The sequence below is a fragment of the Bacillus rossius genome, chromosome 1 (assembly GCF_032445375.1).
Source record: "Bacillus rossius redtenbacheri isolate Brsri chromosome 1, Brsri_v3, whole genome shotgun sequence".
Lineage (NCBI taxonomy): Eukaryota > Metazoa > Arthropoda > Insecta > Phasmatodea > Bacillidae > Bacillus > Bacillus rossius.
In genome coordinates, this window is record NC_086330.1 from 105,557,501 (window position 1) to 105,583,794 (window position 26,294).

At 35.8% G+C, this 26,294-nt stretch overlaps 1 protein-coding gene across 4 annotated transcripts in view; it reads right to left on the reverse strand.

Annotated features, from left to right (window-relative positions):
* Positions 1–26,294, reverse strand: part of LOC134541467 (uncharacterized) — a 182,180-nt gene that overhangs the window by 31,924 nt on the left and 123,962 nt on the right. For all 4 annotated transcript variants that reach the window (XM_063384958.1, XM_063384950.1, XM_063384970.1 and 1 more), the window contains 2 exons: positions 17,269–17,390; positions 12,227–12,470 (listed from right to left, as the gene is read on the reverse strand). In XM_063384958.1, the coding sequence (XP_063241028.1) occupies positions 12,227–12,470; positions 17,269–17,390 (366 nt within the window). The remainder of the gene's footprint in view (positions 1–12,226; positions 12,471–17,268; positions 17,391–26,294) is intronic.

Genomic DNA, 26,294 nt, shown 5'->3' on the forward strand with positions numbered 1-26,294 from the left:
CACTGACGTCACGTGACCGCCGCTGACGTGAGACATGCCACGCGTGCCTGGCAGATTACAAGGGTCGTCGCTTCCCTCCCTCTACCCCTTCGCTCCCCACGCGGTGCCATTACCTGGCACTAATTGTGAATCTCGCGGGCTATCGCGCGAGCTGCCGATGAACCCTTCTCAACACTTTGGGCGTTGGGTCGGCGCGGGATGACGCAACTGGCCCTAGCCGCGCTCGTGACTTCTGAAAGGGCACAAGGCTCTATATAATACCGGGATGCTGGCCTCTGCGACAGTCTGGGCGAGAGTGTTTCTCGGTGATGGTGCCACGGGTGCAGCGGAGTCCCTCGGCGCAAGAGTGTTTCTCGGCGATAGTTGAGTGACGAAAGTGCCGTGGGTGCAGCAAGAGTCCCGAGTGTTGTTCCGAGCGAAACGTCAAGCGGATCCTCGGTGAAGGGAAGTGCGACGGCGGCGACAGTGTGTGGCGACGGAGGTCCACGAGGAGTGCTGCGGTGAGAGTTGCGCAAGGGGTGCGGCCCAGCGAGGTGTGCGGTGTGTAAAAACCGAGTGACTGGGGAATAAACATTTTTAAGTGTAATTGATTATTAGGCATTTTAAGAAAGATTATTTGTTAGTGATGTAAATATTCGTAATCAATAAAACTGTGTAGTAAAAACTTTGGTTGGGCTATCCATTTACGAACCCAGCAGTTTTCCCACAACAATTATATCTTAAAAATCCTAACATTACGTAAATAATATTTCCCTACACATTTTTGAACACATTAAGTAAATCAGCCTTGCTATTATGGAGACCTATACTTTAGAATACACAATTTTGAATAACACAAACATTTTTAGGAACGCATTAGCCGTGCTAAGTGAGGGATTGGTGTATATTTAATACTCATACTGAGTTTGTGTAAATGCTTAATACAATGTACGACTGTAACTAGTTAAGATTGAATTACATGAAGTTTTACTATTGTGTAAAATTCTGTGTTGTGTTAACACTAAGTTCATTGTATCCGGGCCGTAACCACAAAAAATCTGGAGTTAATAAGCATCCACTCAATGTAGCACATTAAATTCTTCGATGTTCGTCAAAAAACCAACTACGTCTGAACTCTGGAGCATGTGTGTTGAATGGAGTATATTCTTTTGCGTGCGTTGTCACATCCACATTTACAAAAATCCCCATGCACACACAATTAATAGGCCATTTGTCATATTCTGTGCAAATTTTTATGTGTGTGGACCCGGCTTAAGATTCACATCTATACATTCGAAACTGTATTCATACATGTCCAGTTTATTTTTCTCCTTGTTTATCTAAAATCTATACGCCTAGAATTAAAATTTTCAGTTCCATTTATTATGTGTGAAATCATCTTGATGTGAATAAGAATAGACTTCATTTGGATACTGTTTGTTTACTGTTATCTTTGGTATTTTGTATATGTGTGCTCAGCTAGTGTTTAGTTAATGTGTGTTTTATATTTGTCCTTTACGGAATGTGCACATTTAATTTAGTGGTGAAATAGTTTTTTTAAAATTCTTCGGTCCTACAAATCACAACTGGTTATGGGCCCAGGGTCAAAATGATCATAAAAGGACCATGATTTCAAAGTATGCTGTTGAAGATATTGATGCCGGCAGTGATGCAGAAGTAATCAATAGACTTACATAACATAAAGGGGGCCCAACATGGCAACAGGACAAGCACATGGTTCATTCCCACTGACTGAGAAGTTGATTGGCCGAGAAAAAAAACAACACATGGCAGTTTGCCATGAGAACTTCGAAAGAAGAGCTATGGCAGTGTTACTAGCGAAGAGAGAATGTCAAGAAGGCTACATGTGCTTGGGCAAAGATAGTTGGTGAACTATGTGCATGTCTAAGACAAGGAGGCATGGAACAAGTTAAAGAGTGCTTTTCAGGATTCAGGGTTGACTTGAAGAGTGGGATTACTAAGAACTCTATTAACAACCAAACTAGAAACTTGCACTTCTGTGGACAAGTTCGTTCGTCAATGCCATAATAAATACAGCACACAAACTTCGAGCCATCAATTCTGAGGTAAGTGAGGAAAGGATTGGAACATTATTTCTAGCTGGATTGTCCAACAATAACAGACCAATTATAATGGGCCTAGAAAGTTCAGGAATGCATATTACCGGTAATTCTATTATACAAAAACTGTTGCAAGATGTTCAAGTCATCACAAATAAGCCTTTAATGTCTGATAAGATGTTAGCCTTCTAAAGCACTAAAGAAAAAAGGGTTTTAAGAAGGGTCATTACCCACAATGAGATGACCAAGTTAGAAATTTAGAAACAATGGGGCCAGAATCAAGAAAAAGTGGCCACAATGCTTTTCTGAATGTTCTTTCGATGTGAAATGGAGATGCTGAGGAATGGTATATAGATTTCGGGGCAATGGCACACCTCACTAGAAAACTCAACTGGCAGTACAAAAGATATACTTCTAAAAGTATTTGTAACTGCTCAGAGAGGGCCAAGTTTTTGAAGGACTGGGGTAGCTTTTAAATGGGGGTATTTCTTTTTCAAGTCTAGTTCCCCACACTGGCAATGTCACAACCTTGTAACAAGTGTCTTTGCCCTTAAAGGGGTGGTTCACCCACAAAAAATCGTCACTTACCCAAACTTATTTTTGCTTAATTTACCCAACTGAATTTTGCTGATATTGTGGTAGAGAGTGTCTAACTCACATCCCCCACCATTCAGCTGCTCTGTATATAGACTGGGTTGGCCGCAGGAAGCGGTCAGTTGCAAGTTATCTTTCCGACGAGGAGGGTATATCGCTATCTTGGGACAAGTGCATATTTAAAAGTCTTCCCTTTCCTCTGCCCACCCCCTGCTGGGCGCAGACCTGCTTGAGAGAGAGCGTTGCCAATTGTACTGGTTTTCCCCTCGCCCTCGTAACCGCAACTCAACTCAGAGACCAAGCCAGCCACGTGAGCGACCGTTTGTCTGCGGAGTCCTGAAGTGGGAGGCAGCACTGCTCATGGCCTGCGCTCCAGCGAACCCCCAAGCACTGTCTCATACAAACAGTATGTGTAAACATTCAAAACAAAACTCTTCCTAATGAATTTGAATTTAATACAATTATTTCATCAAATTATAATAAAATTTTGAGCATTATTTATTGTTAGTTGTTATTGTTAATTGTCTGCTATATGTGAGGATTTTAATTTTTGCATCTGAAATATTTGGGAAAAGGCATTGGGAGAAATTATAAAAATTCACAAACAATGACATGTAATCTCGACATGTAATCTTGATATGTACAATTTGAACATAATTGTAATATTTTGATAATAATAAAAATCAGAAAAAAGTTTAGATGAAACAAGTTCGTTTTAATTTTATCATATCGAAAAATTAAAAATACATACAATCATAAATATTTTGATATTAATACACATTTGTTTTTTTTATATTTGATTGAACTTGAAAACCGTGCATCTCAATCTATATTTATTACTTGATGGAGAATTACTTCATTAGTCAAAAATACATTGTCCAATGGTAATTACAGCGACCAAAAATTTAAAGCGTTGATGAACAAGCGCTGTGCTGGTAACTAGAGTACTGGAGTTTACAAACAATTTAACAAAAAAAAATCAGGTTAGCGTAATGCTTCTAACAAGACAATATGAATATGAAAAGCAGTACAGCCAATTTTTGGCTACTATGTTTAAGAATTGAAAGATGATGAATACAACAGATATTTTCTGGCAATGAAAATATAAAAGACATATACTTATAGTTACATAACCAGCTATCTGGAGCTATAACTAACGTTGTTTTAAAAATTTGTCTGTCAATAAACCTTCAGAAGTGATGTGAGTTATGCAAGTGCCTACACTACCGAAAATAAAATTAAATGGTGTTACTTCTAACCACTTGTAGACAAATAAACTATACATACATAGATGTAATAATTTCTGAAAAATTTATATTATGTACTACTTTAAAAGACACTCATGTTTATAAAGATGGGATGCTAGTTGATTTACGTAAAGTGAAAAAATAAAAACAAATTTTTTAAAACTAAAATAATTACTAAGTTGAATGATTTTTACATCAGAAGTATAACAGAATTTTTCTCATATAAATTAACACTATTAGCGAGTGTTTTACACTGCACAACACTCATCTCGCAAGAAGAGTAAAAATAATGTAATATTATAAACATTCTTATTATTTTATTTTTTAAGCAATTTATGTATATGTGTACATATATATTGAAAAAGTACATTAAAAAGGTAACGTCATTGGAAATGCTGGGTCCAGAAACATTTCCACATCAGGAGTAAGTCTGCAGAAATTATAAGTTTAAAATGTTTTGTGGCTTTTACGAATGTAATTATGGCAATGGGGTACACAGTGGCATACGATAAAGTCATGAATCTTAAAAAAAAAAAGAAGCACAATGTCAATGTTTTTTGAAAGCACAGCTTAAGCAATACATCATTTTACGTGTACATATGTATTATTTCAGTAAACATTCCCTGCGGTTAAAACAGCACTATTTATATAGTAATTAAAATATTAAAGAAATTATACAATAATAAACATACATTTTATTATTCAATGAGCTTTCTACATCATAGACATATAGTTTCTACGTATTAGGAATTGCGGTTCCACATTGTGGAACTACGTGCTACAAGGTATAGCTGGAAAGCAAGGAGCTATTAACATTTTTTGCTCTGTTTTTAGTGGTTTATCATTTATTTTAATATTCTAGAAGCCAATAGGCAATTTCATATTTAACAGTACACCACATATTTATTCCAATGAGAGTAATACAAAAATAAATAATAAAATGTTAGCATAATCTATACTAATATTATAAAGAGGTAAAGTTTGTAAGTTTGGATGTAGGAGGTAATCTCTGAAACTACTGATCCTATTCTGACAATTTTTTCACTAATAGGAAGCTACATTATCTCTGAGTGCTACAGGCTTTTTTTTTATTCTGATGAAAATGTTTTTCAGTAAGAAATCACGATAACTGTAATTGAAGTCAGAAAAAAACTAGCCGTCTGGTTGATTTATCTGTGTGCGCTTCCTAAATGTATTGAAATAAAGAAATAAAATGTATTGCAAAAATTTTGAACTATTTATACAAAAATGTCTGCAATACCATATATTTAAGTTTAATAGTCCAGCCACAGAGACTGTTTTTATGTTACAAGTCAAAGACATTTTACAAGATGAGGTTTTCAAGGACATTTTACAAGATGAGGTTTTCAAGTATTCTCTATCATTATCTCTATGAATAGTTTAAAAAGTATGGAGAGCTTGGGTTAGTACATCTATGACATAGACATTGTTTTAATTCAATAAGGTTCTAAATTTTATCTTATTGAAATTTTGTGTAAAGTTATATGTAAAGTTTTCTGCAGATGTTAGGTCGAGGTTTGTGTAAAGTTATAGTTATTGTACCTGTATAATAACATGCCTAAAAGAAAACGGCAACTCTCACGAATGACATCTCAGAAGAGAGAAGACAGGTTATGCCAAACGGAAGAGTCTTCTTCTGAGACTACACAGCATCTCGCGAGTCACAGAGATTACACTGTGCAAGCTCGTGCTAGAGAGACCAGTACCGAACATTCGCAATGGCTTGCCAGCCAAAACATACGAATATCGCAGGTTCATACTAAGGAATTTAGCTCTGAATGCTCACAGCTACTCGCTAGCCTTAGACAGCATGTCTCCAAAGCACCTGGTAGGCGATCTAGCACCAAACGTTCCCAGAGACTTGCTAGTCAGAACATGAGAATATCACGGGCCCAAGCTACAGAGATTACCATCGAGCTCTTGTAGCACCTGGCGGCAGAAATACAATGAATATCTACAATAAGAGCGCGTAATTGAATTTAAGATCAGCTTTTATTTACGATTCAAATACAGATTATGCTCAGCAAAGTACTGTGAAAATTGGAAAGATGAATGAAACATGCCTTATGTGCTATGCCAAAAAAATAAAGCGATGAAGCAAATGGTATGTGTTGTGCTGCAGGCAAAGTAGTTCTCCCTTGTATACAGGAACTGCTACAAACAATCAAAGATCTGTTGACAGGCAATCATCCATGTAGTTTTGAAAAAATACGCAGGTACAATACATAGTTTCAGATGACGTAATTCGGTGCTAGAGAAATTAGCGAACAAAAATTTATGCCTAAATTTAAGGTTGAAGGGTCGAAATATCATTTGATTGGTAGTCTCCTTCCATCATCATGCCAAGTCCAAAATTTTTACAGATATATTTCATCTCTGATGCCGAACAACTTTTATTACGATCTAACATTGCTCCTAATACAAAAATTGAATCAATCAACAAGTTGCACATGGTATTAAACAGTCATAATGTTTATATTCACAGTTTACAATAAAAATTGGAGCATAACTCATCATCTGACAACTTAAAATTAATAATCCATGCCGACCGCACTCCCCAAAATCAACATTGAGGAAGTTACAAGTAACCTATGGTAAACGAATCAGCAGTCTTATTAGTCAACAAAGAAAAAGTACCCAGAGTTATAGTGCTTCATTGCAAAAATGGCCAACTAAAAAGAGTATCTGAATTACACCGTGCTTACAATGTACTGTAATACCTTTTACTGTTTGTAAAAGATGAAGATAATTACTATTTGACAATCCATCAACAAAATATAGCGAGAAATAAAACTGTTTTGTTTATGCAATTTAATGCATACAGATTGAAGGCCAGAGTTAACTATTTTAATCACTTTATAAAATAAAATTCTAAAATTTTTTTTGCTGTAAATTAAATATTTTATACACATGACAATTTATTTTCTTTTTCTTTTGAAAAAATATTTGAAATAAATTACATACTTTTCTTAAAATGGCACAATATCAGCAATATCAATAATATCCTGAAATTGCACGAGCAAGCCTCGGGTTATTAGCTAGTCTATTAATAAACTTGCAAAGTATACCATCAAACAAACCATTCATGCTTATCTAAAAATGTTTTAAGGTCAGCTTTTCAAAAATGAATTGCTCGTAACCTGAAAATAACATGTGATTGCACCCTGAAAAATACAAAAGGTTTTTCAGTAGTATATGATGAAAAGAATTTCCTTAACTTAACATATTTTGAAAAGTTCTGTATGTATCTGAAATTGGTTGAAGTTAAACAGCAATGTTTAACAGTATGTGCACCATACTAAGATTTAAAGCATTAGAAATATTTTTAAAATAAATTACTAACAGTATAACAGTTTCGCCTAGTTATACGCATGCACACTTGTCACTAAGTTAATGGTCGTGTTATTTTGACAAGTGGTGGAAGAATATTGAAAGTACATATAGCTTAACCTCACCTGCCAAAATAGTTCATTTAGGATGAACCAGCTGTAATCATATGACTGGAAGGCCTACTTCAAAGAACATTTTTATACATAGGTTTAAAAATTGCTGTTGTCTGCATTTTGTCATTACAGTAGAGAGGCTGAGGACATGCAGAGATACAACTGATTAGTTTGGATGATGGAAAGATGCTATAAACTGCTCCACTGCCATTAAAATGTCTTAAATGACAGCATAGTGCAACTTGTACTTATGTTAAATAAAATATTGCTTGGCACTCCACTATAATTATTCCAAACGACAAGGATATTTGCTATACATAGCTTGAGAGTAAAGTCTTACCTGTACAGATGTGCAGTAACAAGTATTTATCCCTACACATCTGTTGAATAATTTATTGTTCCTGCAAGCAACTTAATTTACATATTTACTTTGTTTGTGAACAGTATATATAATAATAATAAAAAACATACAAGTATAAACTACAGTTTTAATCACTTAATGTCTAATAAACAATTTCATGTAATGAAGCTAATTTAATGAATGTTGTATTCCATATTTTTCAAAGCAAAAGTTACATAAAAAAAAATAAAAAATTTGAAATTTTGAGTACATACGAATTACATCACAAAAGATTAACTTTGGTCGTCCGTCGTCAACCGTCGTCATCATCGTCATCGTCGTCATCGTCATCATCAGCAAAGTAAAATGCCTCCATCTACCTCTGTTCCTCCACCATTCCTCATCCTCACTTTATTCCAATTTTCTCCTCTCTCCTACACTCTAACTAACTGCTCTTCCCACCTCCTCCTTGGGGTATTTTTCCTGTGGACTTCAATTCCATCTTTTTCCTAGGCAGCCTCTCTTTTCCCCCCATTTTCTGTACATGTACATACCAACTCATTCTTGATTTTTCAATTATCTAATTCAAGTCTTCTACTCCTGCTCTTGCTTGTACAATCTCATTCCTGGGAAGATCAGAGCCATAGAAATGAAGTTTATGAGGAGTATGTTGGCAGTTATGAGGCGAGGCAAAATCAGGAACGAATGCCATTTGTATGGACCTTAAATAATTAGGAAATTTTGAAATCAGATTGCAATATTAGCAATAGTTGCAGTATTAACAATTAGTTTTAATAATATCTAAAATTAAAAAAAAATTCTGCCAAAGAGTTTAAAATACTGGTACATGAAATTTACACTCATTTATACAAAAAAATTATATTTTGGAGGTAAGTATACCTAATAATTTATATTTATTATATCAACATTTAAAACTTAAAATTGTGACACATTACTTTAGCACAGATAACTATAGAGCTAAATTATATTATTAGTGAAGCTAATGTAGTTATTAGGTGTTCAAGAATTTCTAAATAGACTTAAGTTATACATGCTTTGCATTACATTCTCTGTGCATTAACAGTTTGACTAAAATCCAACATTAACTCTATTTATTCCTTGCTTTGATCGACCATTGGCAGAAAGTAAAGAACCCTACCACCAACCAACCATTCTACCTATCATGAAAGCCCATTGTATCATACTGTTACGATGATGAACAAGTTGTCTATATACTCTATTTTAATTTTCACCAGTGTTAATATGCCTACAAAAAGTATACAATATATATACATTGTCAGAATTCAATGTAAAGTGGTGAAACACTCCGAGTTATAAAAATAATATTTAACTAAATTAAATATATTAACATTACTAACACAAAGTTTAGATTATTTCACATCTTGTTTATTACGAACCATAAAGAATTTATTTGAAATTAAAAAAAGAAAATCAGTTCATTAAGCACTTTTTAATAATCATAAAAAATATTAAAAAACTTTATTTTAAAGAACATTATTAATTTGAGTTATATTTTGTAAAATGTTTTGTTATTGTTTAATTTATCAATTATACAGTTAACAGGTGTATTAATTACGTTTTATCGAAAATTTAAGCATAGTTTAAGTAGAAAGACTGTATGGAACTTTCAAGAACATTCTAGAAGGGTTTTGAAAGGAAGACACGGGTGTGACACCTTGGTACCGGCAAGTTATTTTTCACGCCTCAAGTTAGAGCATCATTGAAAAAACCCAGCACGTGGATGTGTTACTGCGCAGCAATAACGGGAACTTCCGCTGGGTGCAGTCTCGCCAGCCAATCAGGGCGAGCCTTGATCGGTGTGATGTGTCTTTTCAGACTAGAAACATTTTGAATTGTGATTGGTCAGTTGCATTTTGTCTGTTGTCTGTCGTCAGTTGTAGTCATCGAGTTATCACGCGATTGTTGTGATGTGCAGCCGCGGCAGTTCACTAAGAAAATTAAAGATGTAACTTATACAAACTTAGTTTTTTCCAATGTTTTAATTGTAATAAGTTACTATTCTGGGTTGTGTTGCCAGGCCAACCTGAAATGTAACATCTAATATTGCCTGATATGTTTGTCTATGAAACATCTGAAAACTAACTCGATGCTCGTAAATTAGGTATTACAACAGTCAAGGGAGTATCCAGGAGAAAAAACAAAACAAAGAGCAAGGAGCTGTAGTTAGAGAAATTAGTAAGTAATCATCAAACACTATTGTTTAAAAAAATTGTTTTAATAAATTATTTTTTGTTATTCTTTATTATTGCATGACACCATGGACCCTCTTCCCCTTAAAAGATGTCGAATTCCGAAAAATGCCTCCTCCCTCCTCATTTTATACCTGTGAAGGAAGGATTAAGCGAGAATCTTTAATCGCTACGTAAAATTTTCTTATGACATGAGGATAACGCATAGCGCACACAAAAACCATTCATGGTGGTGCCAAGGGGAAATGTAGCGCCAGTTTATTACCATAACTATTTATTCATTGGGGAACTAATTGCATGAGGTAGCCAATCCAGACGTAGCTTTTCAATAGTTTTTACAAATAAAAATCATTACAGCAAAAAATTGATACATACTAAAAAAATTAAGTCCATTTTATGGTAATGTAAGTGGTCCACTGTGGTGAAACTCACTTATTTCAGTTTCTTGTGTATTCAGGTTTTTTCTGTTAGTGACATATTGTAGAAATATAATTCTTTTTCTCTATTCTCCTATATGAATAAATATACACAATGATCATTTTGCTTACGACTGCAGTAAGAACTTTCTCTCTTGCCCATCACGAATAATCATACAAATTGCGCGCACTGTTTCACAACTACCAGCCATTTCAAACTGTAAAATATCGACAACGTGGCATTGCTGTACTCGCGTGCACCAGCGAGCAAGCATTGCTCTGCACTCTTGTTGGCATTACTGACAACTATCATTTAACTTTGTAGTATATAAAGAAATGTTTGTTTTCGCTTATTCAGCACATCAATTGCTAAGATTTAAATTGTTGTCACACCAAAGTTAAGAGATGACATTATTCCTTAGGTAAGATACGCAAGTATCTAAATATATACATCAAAACATCTTAAAAAGAATAATTTTTACTAGTAACATTTCTTGTTACATATTAAAATATTCTAATTTTAAAGAAACTATCAAAGTGCAGCCCTTTAATGGCATTGATGTGCATGTCACAAAATGTAAATAAATAAATAAAATAAATACGTTTGACAGACAGGTAGGTGGTGAACTTAATGAAGATATGTTAGAATTAAACACATTTTTTGTTTACTTTAATTGCACAATGATAGCAGTCAATACTGAATGAACCAAAATTTTTAAAATGGTCCAATTACCAATATTTCTATTAAATTTTGTAATAATTGTATTGCGTCCAATGGTATCGCATACAATATGTTGGACTTTCCTGTTTAAAATGTGTAATTTAATATCTCTATAACTTAAATAATTTTCGCTCAATAACGTAACACGTTGATTTGCAAAAATCGTGAACCATGGCCATAATCAAATAGCAGTGCCCATATTATGCAGTATCCTGTCAGCACATCCATAGGGAAAAATGAAAAATAAATGCTATCTTAAAATATAGTACAATGTGTACTGATAAAAAAAATGCAATAAATTATGAAAAATGTGTTGACCAGATGGGCTACAGAACTAATCAGTAATCACTTCCCACTCTATAACAGTATACAAGCAATATGCATCAGTGTAATTTAGCCAATTTATTTATGACTATAATATTATGATATGCCCTTTATATTTACATTATTCATGTTATAAATCTGACATAATGGACACTAAAATTAAAAATATACAAACCTACATTTGTCTGACAATTTCATGCATGTCTAAGGTTAGATTAGTGGTTAAATTATCAGGAATCCATACTACTGATAAATGTACCAAAAGTTTATTTTTAATTTTTATTTTGGGGGTTTATCATAACATTTCCATCAGTGTATGTTTAGTGAAATGCCATTATGTAAAAATTTTATGGCATCAGAAATGGAATTGGAAATAGATAAAAGTTTAAGTGGCCCACCAACAACTAGTCTCTTTCAGAATGAATAAATGAATAAATAAATAAATAGACAAAAAGAGGCTTGACGCCTCATTGACATTGAGGCTGTTACAGACAATGAGGGGTTCTATAATGTGAATGGCGTATCAACAGATGGAACTGGTGGGGGAAACAGCAGTAGCCCGAGAAACCCCACCGACTCACATCATCTGCCACATTTTCCACTTGCAGGAAATTGCATTTCAACCCTACCATGATTCAAACCTAGATTGTCTTAGTGTCTTACAATGCAGCAGTGTTAAAGATGAATATTTATGATGCAGTAGCATTACATGGGAGTATTCAGGCTACAGTAAAATGTTTAAAACACAGTTGTGAATAAGACAATTACAAATAATACTAACAACATTCATAACAAGCAACAACATTTTTTTAAAAAAGATGATACTTACAATTTCGTGAGCTGGTCTTTAGAAATGCTTGTAAGATAGTCAGGTACTTCTTGATGTCATTCGCACAGTTCATTAGTTTGTCGTTATGGGATGGCCACTTATTCTGGCGAAATCCATACTCGCTCATGACACTCCAATGCTTGAGAATGCAGAATAAAACCTCAGACAAAGTCCACGGAGGTTTCTTAATTATCCTGGATTGCCATGTGCTGCCATACATTTTTTTTATTCCTGATGTCAAGACCTATGATAAAAAAAACTTGTGCACTCAAGTTAATCTGACATTTACAAACAAGTTTCTTCAGCAAAAAACAAACATACAGTAATGAATAGAACTGTGCAAAATAGCAAAATAGCCCTGAATATGAATATTGGATTCAACAGTTCTGGAAATCCAAAATACCATGACCTTACAAGATTTTTTCCATCCTGAATTGACACGTTTACCTGACCTAGACAGGTAGAATGGTCATGCAGCACCAGTCGGTGTTTACACTTATTTCAGACATTGAAAGAGTAGGGGGGAGAGGAAAGAGGAAAAGGTTGTTGAACATACCATTCAAAGATGTAATTTTTATTTAGAATAGTATGACTACAAAAATAACAAATTAACCTTTCTCAGAAGACAACACTAGAAATTAACTTTACCAGCACATGTTAGTAAGTTATTAATTTTTTATATGCTTACCAACAGTTGCAAAACTTTAAAGCAACACATCGTAGGATTTGCCAAATAAATGTATAGGTTAGAGATATTAAAAAAAAATCTAGTGGTAGAGACTTTTTTTTAACAATTTTCATCCCATGCATTTTTTTTCACTATGATGCACAATTTTTTTTAATATACAATGCAAACTTTTGACACTTTTAGAAATATATGAGAATTTGACTTTGGTCTTTGTAAGTTCATCATTATCCAAATATTACAAGTATCCATTGTTACAATAATATCTTCCAACACTGTCGTTTCTTGTAGTGAGATTCTACTGAATATGAAGTTTCCCCTACCCAGTTTTAACAAAGGATAGGGATTACAGATAGATTTCTTTTTTTCCCTTTTCCCACCATATTTCAGTTTGGAAAGGCCACAAAAAGATTAATATAAGATTTAACATTAGTATTCAATTTTCTTATTGATAATCAAACAATAAATCAGAAACTGCTCTTAAGTCACATGCCTTGTATCATAAAATAAATAATCATCACATACTCTCTCAGATAAAAATAGTGAATGCTAGATGCTTTGAACAGTTAATAGTAAAGCATCGCGTTAACAAACTTCAGGATAACGTACACTTCACTATAACGAACATCTCCTACGGTCCCGCCAAAACGCAATGCAATCATATGTAAATTATTTTCAACTATACGAATTTTCCAGCAATATTTTGCGAGAGGTTTACAAAATATTCACGTTAACGAACACAATATATATGCTGGACAATCATCATAAATACTTCCGTCTCAAAATTTTGTTATGAAATGATAACGAAACGTAAGAAGCAAAACAATACGGCACACAATGACATGATTTCATGACACAGGGGTTTCCACCCCATTTCTTTTATTACCCGGCGCTCTTAGCTTAATGGCCCTGCCGCCCCGGGGCCCCCACGGGCGTGGACGCGTATCACGCCGCATATGCAACCAGGAAGGGCGTTAGAGCTTTAGCTATACACAGGGGCTGAGGCTACCCATCCCAGCATGTGTACCACCATCGGCCCCCTACCCCACTCAGCTCACCAGAAAGTTGGATGCTCCCTTAGCCCTCTGGAGCCATCACTTCTGGCGCCTGCCCCGGTCTCCCGCATCACACTGGGACTCCTCAAACCACCCAGCGAACCCGCGGTCCGGTGGAGGCCTACTCAACCTCTCCCGGCTATCCAGGCCGGTAACCAGAGCAGTCTCCGTCGCTCACTGCGTCAGCATGTCTCAGGGCTAGGGAACCCTCGTGCTTGCCTCTAAAGCACATGGGGCACCACCGCCTACTGCGAGGCCGACACCAATTGTGGTCCTGGGCCGACAAAGGAAACCTCAGCTGGGACCTATTCCACAAACAGGACCACCCCGCTCCACTACCAATTTCGATGATGTCTGGTCCGCCATCTCGAACCGATTGGGAGAGTGGAGGACCTAGAAGTTATCATGGTCTCCCCCCCCGAACTGGGGCAATAGCCCAGGTTTACAGGCCTTAGCCCCGGGTACCCCCTTGCAAGTCCGATAGCGATAGGCATTCCAAGAAGCAGGATAGCCTTGACGCTATCGCGGCTTCTCCACCGACCTTTGAGCAAGTTCATTAGTTTACAGCCATTTCCGGCCCGGTCGCCACCTAGGAATGTCGACACAATGACAGCAGAACACATCAATTGGGTAACAGCACTACTAATATCTAACATCTTTTGTTGACGCGCCTACAGCGCTACACTTCTAGCATCTGCCGCCACCTTGCATTGGCGCGCCTGTAGCGCTCCCACTTCTAGCATCCGCCGCCACCTTGCATTGGTGCACCTGCAGCGCTCCCACTTCTAGCATACGCCGCCACCTTGCATTGGCGCGCCTGCAGCGCTCCCACTTCTAGCATCCGCCGCCACCTTGCATTGGCGCGCCTGCAGCGCTCCCACTTCTAGCATCCGCCGCCACCTTGCATTGGCGCGCCTGCAGCGCTCCCACTTCTAGCATCCGCCGCCACCTTGCATTGGCGCGCCTGCAGCGCTCCCACTTCTAGCATCCGCCGCCACCTTGCATTGGCGCGCCTGCAGCGCTCCCACTTCTAGCATCCGCCACCACCATGCATTGGCGCGCCTGCAGCGCTCCTACTTCTAGCATCCGCCGCCAAAGGCCATTTTCCGCTGCGGATGTTTTGTATACACCATTACGTCATATCCGTGTTGTGTTTATTTCGCGCCCGCAATATGAAACGTGTTACGTAAATTGTAAAGTATCGTGTGAGTTTTAAGTGTGTAAGTTTTAAGTTTGTGATTTTTTTGTTGACGTTTTCAAATTGTTTTGGCAAAATGTTGCCGAGAAAGCGGAATCAATTGATATGAAAACGAAACTAGCTATAATTAAAGCAGTAGACGACGGGAAGAAGAAAACAGACATCACAACAGAATTTTGAATCGCGAAATCTACTTTGTCCACGATTTTAAATCAGCGGTCTGAAATTATGAAACATGATTTTTTATCCCACAGCCGAAAACATATTTCAGCGGCACCATATGAAGTCTTGGAGAAGTGTGTTTGACTTGATGATGCAGTCAAGAGCATCAAACATACCAGTAGCTGGGAATGTCTTGCAGGAGAAGGCACTCGAAGAAGCCCTAAAATTGGGATTAGACAACTTTCAAGCTTCAGGTGGGTGGCTACACAGATTTAAGGCAAGGTACAACTTGAGTACCCGAAAGTGTCAGGTGAAGCTGCTGCTGTTGATGTCACTGTACAGGAGAAATGGCAAGCCGAACTGGATTCTCTGATTTCCGGTTATGAGAAGACATTTTAATGCTGATGAGGCGGGAATATTTTTTAATCTCCTTCCTGATAGAACTTTGGAGGTTAGGGGTCAAACATGCCATGGAGGCAAAAGAAGCAAAGAACATTTCACAGTGCTTTTTTGTGTAAACAGCGATGGTTCTGAAAAAAATGGAACCAATAGTTGTTGGTAAATTTGCTAAACCACGTTGTTTCAAAAATATAAAACACTTGCCATGCAAGTATAGGATCAACAAGAACTCTTGGATGATCTCATCATTTTTTCAAGAGTGGCCCAACAGTTTTGACTCAAGGATGGGTGTGCTAAACCGGAAGGTAATGTTGTTTATTGACCATTGTGCTGCCCATAATGCTAATTTTGCTGCTCTAAGGAACATCAAAGTGGTTTTCCTTCCACCAAATTGCACCAGTACATTACAACCACTTGATCAGGGCATCATAGCACAGGTGAAACAAGATTATAAAAGACAATTGGTGCAGTTTCTTCTGCGACAGATGGATTGCGCTAAAGAAGCAAGAGCTTTAAAGTGGAACATTTTGCAAGCTATCCACAGACTTTGTTCGGCATGGCGCCGAATCAAGCTAGCACTGTTGTGAATTGTTTTGCCAAGGCAGGGTTCCCTGCAAGCTCAAGTGGAGATGACTGTATTGATGATGCAGATGAATGTGAAGCTGAATGGGTGGAAGTACAAAAAAAATTTGATAGCTGCCAATCATTCAGTGATTTTTCTACCATTGATAATCAGCTGACAACATGTCCTCCTGTATCAGATAAAACAACTTCAGAGTGTGACGAGGAGACTGCCCAGGCAAACGAAGATGAGGAGGATGATACGGAAGAGGTTGAGCTCAAGCGGCCTCGGAGAGAAGAAATTTGTGCTGCACTAGATGTGTTGGAGAGGCTGTTCTTAACATCCACAAATTTATCTCACCACATGAGAGTTCTCAAAAGTATTGAGAAGGATGTAACTCGGGAACTGGGAACAATGAAAAGCAGTCATCATTTATAGACTTTTTTCAAAATCAAAGTGAATTGTGTGGTTGTTGTTGAAATCAGTTTAGTTTACTTCATATAATTATATAGTCTTACTTTTATATTTTAGAACAGTGTTTTTTAATGTGTTCCCATGAACTTGAGTCTGCACCATCTGTTTTTAAAGAGAAGATCAGTTAAACTAGAATTGATAAATATTACATATTTTTATTCTTAATGTGTTTACAGTTATTTACAAGTTTTCATGATTTCTTTATAGTGATGAATTGAGAAATAAGTAATTTTTATACAGTTGCTAACGTACTTTCTATGTTGTTAATAGGCACACCCAAAAATAATGCAATTTTTATGATTTCAATATAAAGAACTTCACTACAACAAACCACTGGCAATCTTGGGGCCTTGAAGCTTGTTGTAGTGAAGTTTTACTGTATACAACACATTCATTTGAACATGCAACATATATTATGTAATGACATTTCATTTATAGTACACATACCCTTCAGGTGGCCTAGATTTCTGAGCCATTGAGTTACAAACATTAATTGACTTCACTTACCTCAGAGAGAATATCCTTGAGCAACAGCTTCAGGTGACAAAAGATCAAGTCAACTTTCGTCTTCTCTGCGTCAGTTTGATCACTTGTAAAGGCTTGGGCATCAGCTGGACTGCTAGCAGATGCTATAGTATAGAAAACAACACATTTAACACAGGAGAAGTACGATGCTAAATGTCTGAATTATAACTACGACAGCAGTCTTTAATTTCAGTTGCATGTTGATGGGTCAACCTTTTCATCTATGCACTAATCAAAATTTCATTATGAATGCAGTTTCATTAAGTTGAGTATAAACGTACTGTGTTTCATATATCAGTGCATAACTGTAGTTAAAAATGAAACAATACAACCGCTGATGTGAGTTTATCAGAGTAAATAAAAAAATACCAAGACAGAATTATGGTCAGTATTGTTACCTACAAAAAATGTTTACAATTATGTTAAAAGAGGGATCTAATTCACTTGAGGTGACAATTAGATACTCAATAAATCACCATCCAAGCTGAAAGTGTGCCACAAAACTTGAAAAAATCCAGCCTTCTCACGAAAAGACATCAAAATACAATACATGGCATTGCTTGGAAGCAGTGTTAAGGACCCAGTTGCGATAGGACGGGCCTCCACCATGCTGCCGTGAAGCTACATGTTGTGCCACTATGGTCGAGATGGTCAACTTTTACCTTGGAGCCGTCAGTCGGCCAGCAGCAGGCCAGCAAAGAGCACATGATACACCATCTTCAGTGACGTACTTCAATCAGATTCGCACTAACTGTACACAGACACGAGCATATGCAGGGCTGGATTCCCCCACCCGAAATACAGAAAATTCTATTAAAATCTATCATATTCTGGTACATTCACTGACGGGTGTTAGGTGGTCAGCGGTCAATAATGGTTGTTCGGTAGTTGGTTTATTCTAATACGATCGAGAACATTAAAATACATTCAATGATGGATGGTCGATGGTTGCTGTTAGGTGACGGTTGGTCAACTCGCAGACTCACACACACCAAACAGGAGATATAAAAACCATTATAGGTACGGGTAAACAAATATTGTTAATGATGAAATTGCAAAATTTGCACATGATGTGTAGTAAAATAACCTGACTTAGTAGCGATAAGAAGTTAATATAATGCATTTCCTTTTAACCAAATTAGCGGTGATGTGCGAAATCTGCAATTTTTCACTAAATACGACAGAATCGTAATATTTGCACAAGATTAATTTCTGGAAAGAAAAAAAAAAGTTGTATTATTTTGAAACATGCACAAAACTTTGTTTACAAAACAAAGCGGTTATATGTGGGATGCCATCTTGACTATTTGTTTTTTCTGCAGCACTCAGAGTAAAGAGTGGAGATAAACATCATCACTTCAGCTACTTGCAGACAAATGGCTGATGGCATTAGTAGTTATGAAATATAAAACATTGACTTAGTAGTACCGAAATGTCCAATAAGTTTATTTATACGAGTGCATATCTGTCGATGTTAAGTTATTTAACATTTCAAAGTCGATGTAATGTTTATCTCTTCAGCATTTTATGATCGTTTTCTGTTAATGTTTTATGCGGCGTGTTAATAAGCCTATAAAATGCTTAAAGTTGTGAGTGCTTTCGAAAGAGCTAAAGAGTATATAGACAAAGAATTTTACCTGTTCAATAAAGAAAAAGGCATTATGATGTGCAAGCTTTGTAATGTGCTTGTACATTAGAAAAAAGACACGCATGAAAAATATTGTAAATTTTGAGCATCACATAAGGTGAACAAAGATTAGGTGCCAAGCATCTAGTTCTGGAACTGAGCATCAAGTTACTTTAAAGGAAAATAACTCTCTTTGCAAGAAAACTCGATTTATTCACCGAAATTGACCATTTTCCATTGACTCTCATTATAGGATATTCTGAACACTTTGTAGAACACTATAGTCGAACTGTATGGAAATGCTTGAAGTAGATCATTTTCAACTACCATATCTTCCTCATCACAACAGTCCCTGACACAAACATACTGACAACAGTGCTTTCCAGTAAGTATTTGTCACTACAAGGTGAAATATATGGACACACACATCTACAGTACAACCCTGTTATAACATTCTCCAAGGGACCAACTTAAAAAAATGTTATAAGCAGGAAAATGTTATAAGCAGGAAATCATAAAATTACATCTTCACTATGTATAAATTATGTGTGGATTGATTAATTTAAATAGTATAGGTAAAACAACATAAAATACAGGAGTAATACACTAAGTACAGCAATAGAGTGGAAAATTGGTTAATTTTATTTATAGATAATTCCTAATAATAGGCTTAAAAAAAAAAAAGTTTTTACGATACAGTTCAGAGTCGAAACAGAAATATTCAACTCTTTTGCAATCACAACACGCGTTTTGTTGGGGTTCCTGTCCACTAGTTAATAAACTGAATTTTTTCAGCTACAGAATATGATTTTCGTTTATATTTATCGGCCATCTTAGCAGTACAATAACCTGAGTAAAATTTCAATACAGCGTATTTTAATTAAATACGACCGTGACTACAATAAGTAAGTGAAAAAAAATAATTACGGTAAAGGTTAACCACAAACAAAACCGTGAATATATCCATAGAACATTTAACCATCTCAAGGTGTTAAACCTTTGAAACAAAAACCAGCACCATAGAATACAGTAGCACTGTTTCCGACCATGTATCAGTGCACAAAATGTGCATCATAAGTATAACGGAACAAGTCATAGGCTAACGAGTGTGAACAGGACGCAGTGTCTCCAGATTGGGTTTTTTTTCCCCATATTGGGGAAAATTATTTTTTGGGGGGAAATTTTGGGGAAACTAGATCCTTGGGGAAATTTTTGGGGAAAAATATTTCGGTAACGGGGAAAAATGGGGAAGTATTTAATCTGCCTGCCTAGTATTACTTCTAATGCCATCTCTAATCCTTTTTTCAAACAAAACATGTTTAGTTTTTTAAACACTCACTTTATTGAATGCATTTAAAAAGCAGCTAGCTACAGATGGCCTTGATTTGAATAAGTTGATAGGTATTGCTGTTCTCGAAAACTAGTGTGGAAATGAATGTGGTGAAAAACAAATTGAGAAATAGAATTCATACAAGCACAGCAGATCACATAATTAGAGTGCGGTACAGTTTGAGAAACGAAGGCTGTAATAAATTTGAGCTAAGCACTAAAAGGCTTGCCAAGTTTAAGTCAGAGGATGTATATAATAATCATAACGATGTCGGTGTAATGTTGCTTTTGGCATAAGTATGGTTGTACTGATATTATTGTTGTTTTATTCCAGTATAAATGATATATAGTGTTTACATTAGTAAAATAGTTATGTACAGTAGATTTCACTTAATTTAATTCGTTAATTGTACTATGTAACACAATCTTTTTACTATAATAGGTCAATCTACTGTAATATTTATGACAGAGAAAATGTATATTTTGTGTTGGTATATAGGTACTCAATATTATCAAAAATAAATAAATTAAATTATGCTGCTGTTACTTTACTTTAGTCAGTCATTACACCACAAATTAGCTCTCGTATACAATAATAAAAAAAAACATCGTGATCGGTAAATCAATAGAACGAAAAAAACAAAATCATAAAAAAATCAAAAGTGTCGCCCATGCAGCAGGTTTTATTATTTTTTTTTAATTTTTCTGGTTAGACGATTTTTTTTATTTATATATAAAATAATAATTTTATATACTTTGATTCTTGATACGTACGATAGTTTTACAGCTCTGAACATATAATATCACACCTTTAAGCGGCCAACACTGATAATAAATAATATTTTAAAGGAATAGGTAGATAAGGTAGGTTAAAGATTTTTGGGGAAATCTGTATCATTTTGGGGAAATGTTTTGTCTGTTTTGGGGAAATTTTGAAAACTCAATCTGGAGACCCTGACAGGACGCCATATTGATAGTTTATCCGGTGCAAGTTGTGGAGTGCGTGTGTACCACGTCTATGGTGAACTACACAAATGTAAACATCTGATGTTTGTATATGCGTGCTGTATTTTCTAGCTATGATTTCGCTCTAAATTATGACTTTGAAGGAAGGGATACTGAAAATTGTGGCAGTTATCAAAGCAAATTTGAACGTTAAAGGCGGGAATGTAGAAATTTTAATATTGTTACAGGCGGGAAATTAAAGCATTGTGATATATGGAGAAATGACGGGACCATGAAATTATGGTGTTATAGGCGGGAAAATGTTAAAAACGGGAATGTTATAACCGGGTTGTACTGTATTTTATTTATATTGATTATTAATTATTTTGAATTGAAATGTGCAAGAACGTGGTGTTTGCCTTGTATTTTGTTATTTATTAAAATCCCACTACAATTTAGTTAATTAAATAATTTTATATAACAAATGCCTGTCATCTAAGAGCCAACAAAGCATTCATTCACTGTTGCACGCAAACATGTTGTCACCAGCAGGACACCGGTAGCAGCAGAGGAGCAGTAGTCTGCAAATTTTCGAGGATTTTGGTGGTTTATTAGGTCGCTGTGATTACTTTATTCACTGCACTACCCCATTTTATTGCCAGTTTTTTTGAGGCATGTATTGCTGACAATAATATCATAAGATATGATAAACAAACAAAATTGACCAGGGATATTGGGGAGCAGGGTGTTTACTCAGGTTGTCTACAAATACCTGGTGAACAAATTTCAAAACTTTTAAAAATAATTTTCCTATAATTTTTTTATCAAAATGTGTTTTTAATATTTATATAAATACAACCAAAATTAAACATAAACCAATATAATAAAAATTGTCTACAATTTTCAGAAACATACTGATTTTTAAGTTGGAAAACCGAAACCTTTTCAGAGATATTTTCCACATGATTTAAATAGACAGTCTTCAAATATTATTGTTTAACGTGCAACCACAAAATGGAGTGAGGCACCACAACCCAAATTGTTAGTCAGCAAAGGGTTACCGGGAATTAGTTTCATGACTTCCAACACCAATGCTGTAGATATAGGGTATTTTTCATGACCATCATGACCAGTCATACAATTGCATTATTTTTTCATGACTTTCCGGACTTTCACGACCTATAGACACACTGCTATTGCTATCTCATCATGACTAAGACTGGAAATAAAATTTAGTGAATTTTATCTTGTCCTTTTCATGACATTCCAAAGTGAAAGTACTACCCTAAGCTGGTATTGGTGGTGATAGGTTATAGCTAGGTTCCCGGAAAATTAGCATTTTAAAATGTATATTTTAGCATTTTAAAAATGAAATTTAGCATTTTGTAGCATTTTAAAAAGTGAAATATAGCACTTTGTAGCATTTTGAAAAAACACGATTATATATAAGTGTATATATAAGTGTGTGTGTGTGTGTATATATATATATACAGGGCTCGATTTTAGCACCTGTCCGCCTGACCGGGACAGGCAAAATCTCGTCCGGGCAGGCAAAATAAAAAAGGCAACTGTCCGGTGGACAGGTGCAACTTGTGACGCCGAGGTTATTTGCACGCACTAATGCAGCAGAGGTGATTAATAACATTTATGCGACCGCAAATAAAACGTCTTTGACAATATCTATAATCTATAAATAAACAATAACGGCTGAAAGTGAGTTTGATATAGCACCAGCAATAAATCTCTGGTATCATAATGTTCAGAGAAAATGTTGACCCTTTCAGCCTCCTTATCGAAGATGTTCAAGACAGAATCAGCCAAGTAATTCGTGCAGTGACTCAGACAGTGACTCGTCTGAAAATGATGATTAAATAAGGATGTTAAGTGTGTGATAAAAATAGGTGCAAAATATAGCAAAAATCCTTTTTTCTCACTTTATCAGCGACTTTGAAATTTTTTTTATTTGGGTAAAACAGCGGACAGGCAAATTGGATGGCGGACAGGCAAATTTTCGATTACACCTGTCCGTTGGGCAGGTTAAAATATTCCTTAAAATCTAGCCCTGTATATATATATATATATATATTAAAAAAATTTAAAACATGTCGCACATCTAAATATAAGAATACCTCCTGATAAATGTTAGATAAACAGTATACAGGTAAATAACATTTTAATACGTTGACAAAGAATGAATCATTAAATATAGTTTTTACATAGTATGTTAAATAACTTTAGCATGTCCAACACATCAATGTAAAAATTTTTTAAAAAAGGGCACATTAATTATTATAAATTATAATTAATAATAATTAATCTGACACATTTGACAAGACATGTAAATAACACAATGTTTTGTGTAGCAGCAAGTTACATAGTTGATGTACACAAACGTGTACTTGAAGAAATTAAGATTTTCTTTTTAAATTACTCGTGAACGCTATCTCAGGAATTAACAATAGGGCGCCAGAGGTAATCAATAGGTAACAACAAAATAACACTATCAATAATTATTTTATTACTTTAACCATAGTATGAGAAACTTCGAGTCATGGAATGAAAACAAACAAACAAATATTAAATACAGTCTATGGGATGTCGTAGATAACCTGACTCTTGAATAAAATAAAATAAAATAAATTAAGTTCCTGAAATTGTTCACAAAGTAAAAAAGTTTTGGGGTTTGCTCCCGCTTGCTCGAGCATGAAACTCCTAACTTTAGGACCTCTGAACTTGTGTGAGTAAATTGTGCAATTTTAAGTGTTTTTGCCGATAACTGCCGAAAGTCAATATTCAATTAATTTGATGATTATCCAAAGTTTATACTAATACAGTTCGCATACGTTGACGGTAAAATTTACGTCAGCGTTCCAATATAACGATGCTGCAGACCATACCTTAACTCTGGACGATTAAGGTCGTTCAGAAAATACGTTGTCACTCACGTGAATTGAATGCAATTCTTCTGCATTCAATTACAGGGCGTCGCTTACTATTGCCCTATATTTTGACGTAATTTTCACACCAAAAACGCCGAAATTAGCCTCGCCACGAATAAATATTCCCCGAGGGAATACACTTCAACACGCACTAAATGGCGTCATTTTCCACTCTCTTCTTCTCTCTTGCCGAAATTAAATTGTTACTTGAAAAGGGCCAATCACGGCCGCGACACGTAAGCGCCCTTTTTACCTAAGCCAATAAAATGTCATTATTACACAAGCATAGGCTCGTTGAAGCTGTTCCAAACGCCGCGCGATTATTTATATCAGCAGTTGTCATGACGACGCAGCACGAGCTGCGAGCGCCGCCATGCGTGAAACAAAACAAAACACTGCCGAAAGTCCGGGAAGCGGTATTAACCTCGAACGTAAAACAATAACAAACAGTTTCAGTTAGTCTGATAATACCGTAGTATTACATTGACATCTTTCACACATTAAATTTCAGCATATTGCACATTTCAACATTTTCTTTTTTTAAACGTGATCTGCGATCACTCAAAACAACATTGTATGAGCTTAAGCACCTATCTGCATCAACACTGCTCACAGGTGCCCAGATGGTTTTGAGGGCAGCTGCTCCAAACTCTGGTTTTCTGAGAGAAACTGCAAGAGAATTTGATGCATGTCAATGTGGTTTCCTTCCCGCACATGTTCTTTCAACTGTTTGTGGAAGTACAGATAACCATCCACAAACTGATCACTGCTGATCTTTGAAAATGACGGGAGCTTATTCTTGTAAACAACCAACTTACTACAGTTCACTTCTACTTGTTGACCTGCTTTGGCAGGGTTGAACAGTTCACCTGCTGTTGCATAGAAGTTGTTTGCTGGAGATGGAGCCATATGTGATGTTAGTTTCATAGCACTTTTCGTACAACAGTTGGATATAGCAGACTTGATGCTTTCTTTGGCTGTATCACCCTTTACTCCTTCCAACATTTGCTGCATCTGTGATGGCAACACACCATGTCCATTATCATACCTTTTAAGTTGATCAGAAAGCTGCAAGAGTTCATCCCACAGCAAATGAGCAAAGGGATAATGTCCACCTTCCAAAACTTTAATTAGCTCAACTATTTTTTTGTAAGCCTCACTCATGAATTTGCACTTGATGTTAAGTACAGAAAACTGGCCTCCAGACAACTTCTGGCACACCAACTTTACACTGGCAATCTGAGGTTCCCACTGGTTCAAGAACTGAAGAAGTGGTTCAATGTACTCAGATAAATAAATAACAGCCATAAACCAAGAACTCCACCGTGTTACCACTGGGCTTGGGAAAAGCTTTGCTGTCAGTTCTGGGTAGTTTTCTTGTAAGAATAAAATGTATGCACTCTTAATTTTCCTACCATGTAGAAATGCCATCTTCACATCAACAACAGACAATTCACATCACTAAACTCGCACATGAAAACATCACCCACGAGGTTCACCTTATGTGCCCAAAACTGGAAGTGAATAGCGTGGTCACCTAAAACTATCTGCAGGGCTGCAAAACAGGTACTCATATACATCACCGATTCTGACAAAAGACCTAAAACTAGGGATGGGACGATTCCAAAATTTTCGATTCCGATACCCGATTATTGATTCCTTAAAAAATCCTTAGATTCTCGATACTCACCTAGTTAACTTAATATTAAATAATTCAAATTCTATTTGCAACATTTTTTTTTCAGCATTCAATACATATATCATGTAGCATACATCATAAATTCATATTTATCAAATTTGAGTACACAACTAAGTTATTAACATTAACTCATAAAAATGTTTACATCATTAGAAGTTAATGGCTCATATGTCAAAGGGGTCAAACTAATCTAAAATTTGTTTTGTAATACAGAATAAACTATAAAAAAAAATTTTAAGCTTTCCTTGAGCAGTATAAATAATTTTCGTTAATACAACTTGATTAACTTAAAGAAGGGTACAAATTAACTAAAAAAAATTGTGAAATGAAACAGTAACAAAATTAATCAACTAGAGAACTAGCAAATGAAAGTGTTGTACTTGATTGTGGTATTTCAGCGTTAAGTTACATTTAAGGAACACACAAAAATTCATTCGTTGTTATTTTGGCGTTGTGGTAACGACCCAAC